The 961-nt window shown below is 31.7% G+C and overlaps 1 protein-coding gene across 1 annotated transcript in view; it reads right to left on the reverse strand.

Annotated features, from left to right (window-relative positions):
• The window catches only part of ETH_00043605 (uncharacterized protein), a gene marked incomplete at both ends in the record, with an annotated part of 3,012 nt that overhangs the window by 1,444 nt on the left and 607 nt on the right, over positions 1-961 (reverse strand). Inside the window, one exon of the mRNA XM_013375407.1 lies at positions 679-960. Within this exon, the coding sequence (XP_013230861.1) occupies positions 679-960 (282 nt within the window). The remainder of the gene's footprint in view (positions 1-678; position 961) is intronic.

The following is a 961-nucleotide window of genomic DNA, read 5'->3' on the forward strand; positions in this document are numbered from 1 at the left end:
GGACTCTTAGAAGAAAGGAAAGAAATGGACTTGAAGAAATTAAATTAAAAATAAATCAAAGAGAGGAAAATGACAAAATTGAGAAAATTGAAAATTGAAAAGATACTTCATTCTGTAGGACACCAAAGAATAAAATTAAAAATATAAAACAACTAAATAAATAAATTAAATAGATTAAACAAACGAACTAAACAAATTAAACCAATTAAATAAATTAAAATAAATAAATAAATAAAATGAATTAATTAAATACTTTTAACCAGTCAATTCAATGAAAATGCAACAGCCATTCCCAGCCCCCCAAAAGGCCAAATGTAAAAACCAAAAATAAAACGAATAAATTAAATCAAATTAATTAATTAATTGGATTAAATCAAATAAACTAATTAAATTAATTAAACTAGTCAATTAAGCTAATTAAATTAATTAAATTAAATTAATTAAATTTGAACTAATTAAATCAACTAAACTAATAAGAATAATTAAATTGAATTGAATTAATTAAATTATTTCTTCAATTAAACCCCCCAAACAAAAACCAAAAGAACAAAACCACCCCCCCAAGCCAACCCAACCAAAGCGAACTAAACGAATTAAATTAAAATTAAATTAATCTAATTAAATTAATTAAATTAAATTAATTAAACAAAGTAAATAAATAAATGAATAAATAATTACCTTGGAAAGTTTGTTTGATGTTGACTGGCATGTGGACTGTGAGAGTGCCGAGGCTGGTGTGGACTTTAACTGCTGCGTCTCCTTCGACGAAAACGGAGACACTTGAAGTAGAGTGAACTGTCTCCTTTATCAGAGCAGCAAAAGGGGACTCTGCTGCTGCTGCTGCTGCTGCTGCTGCGCCCGCTGCTGCTGCTGCTGCTGGCGCTGGCGGCGCTGCCGTCGGCGCCGGACTTGCTGCTGCAGACGGATTCGAAGCAGCTGCTTCCGTTGCGGCAGCAGCAGC

Source organism: Eimeria tenella, genomic scaffold, assembly GCF_000499545.2.
Source record: "Eimeria tenella Houghton genomic scaffold, Eth_scaff2762, whole genome shotgun sequence".
Lineage (NCBI taxonomy): Eukaryota > Apicomplexa > Conoidasida > Eucoccidiorida > Eimeriidae > Eimeria > Eimeria tenella.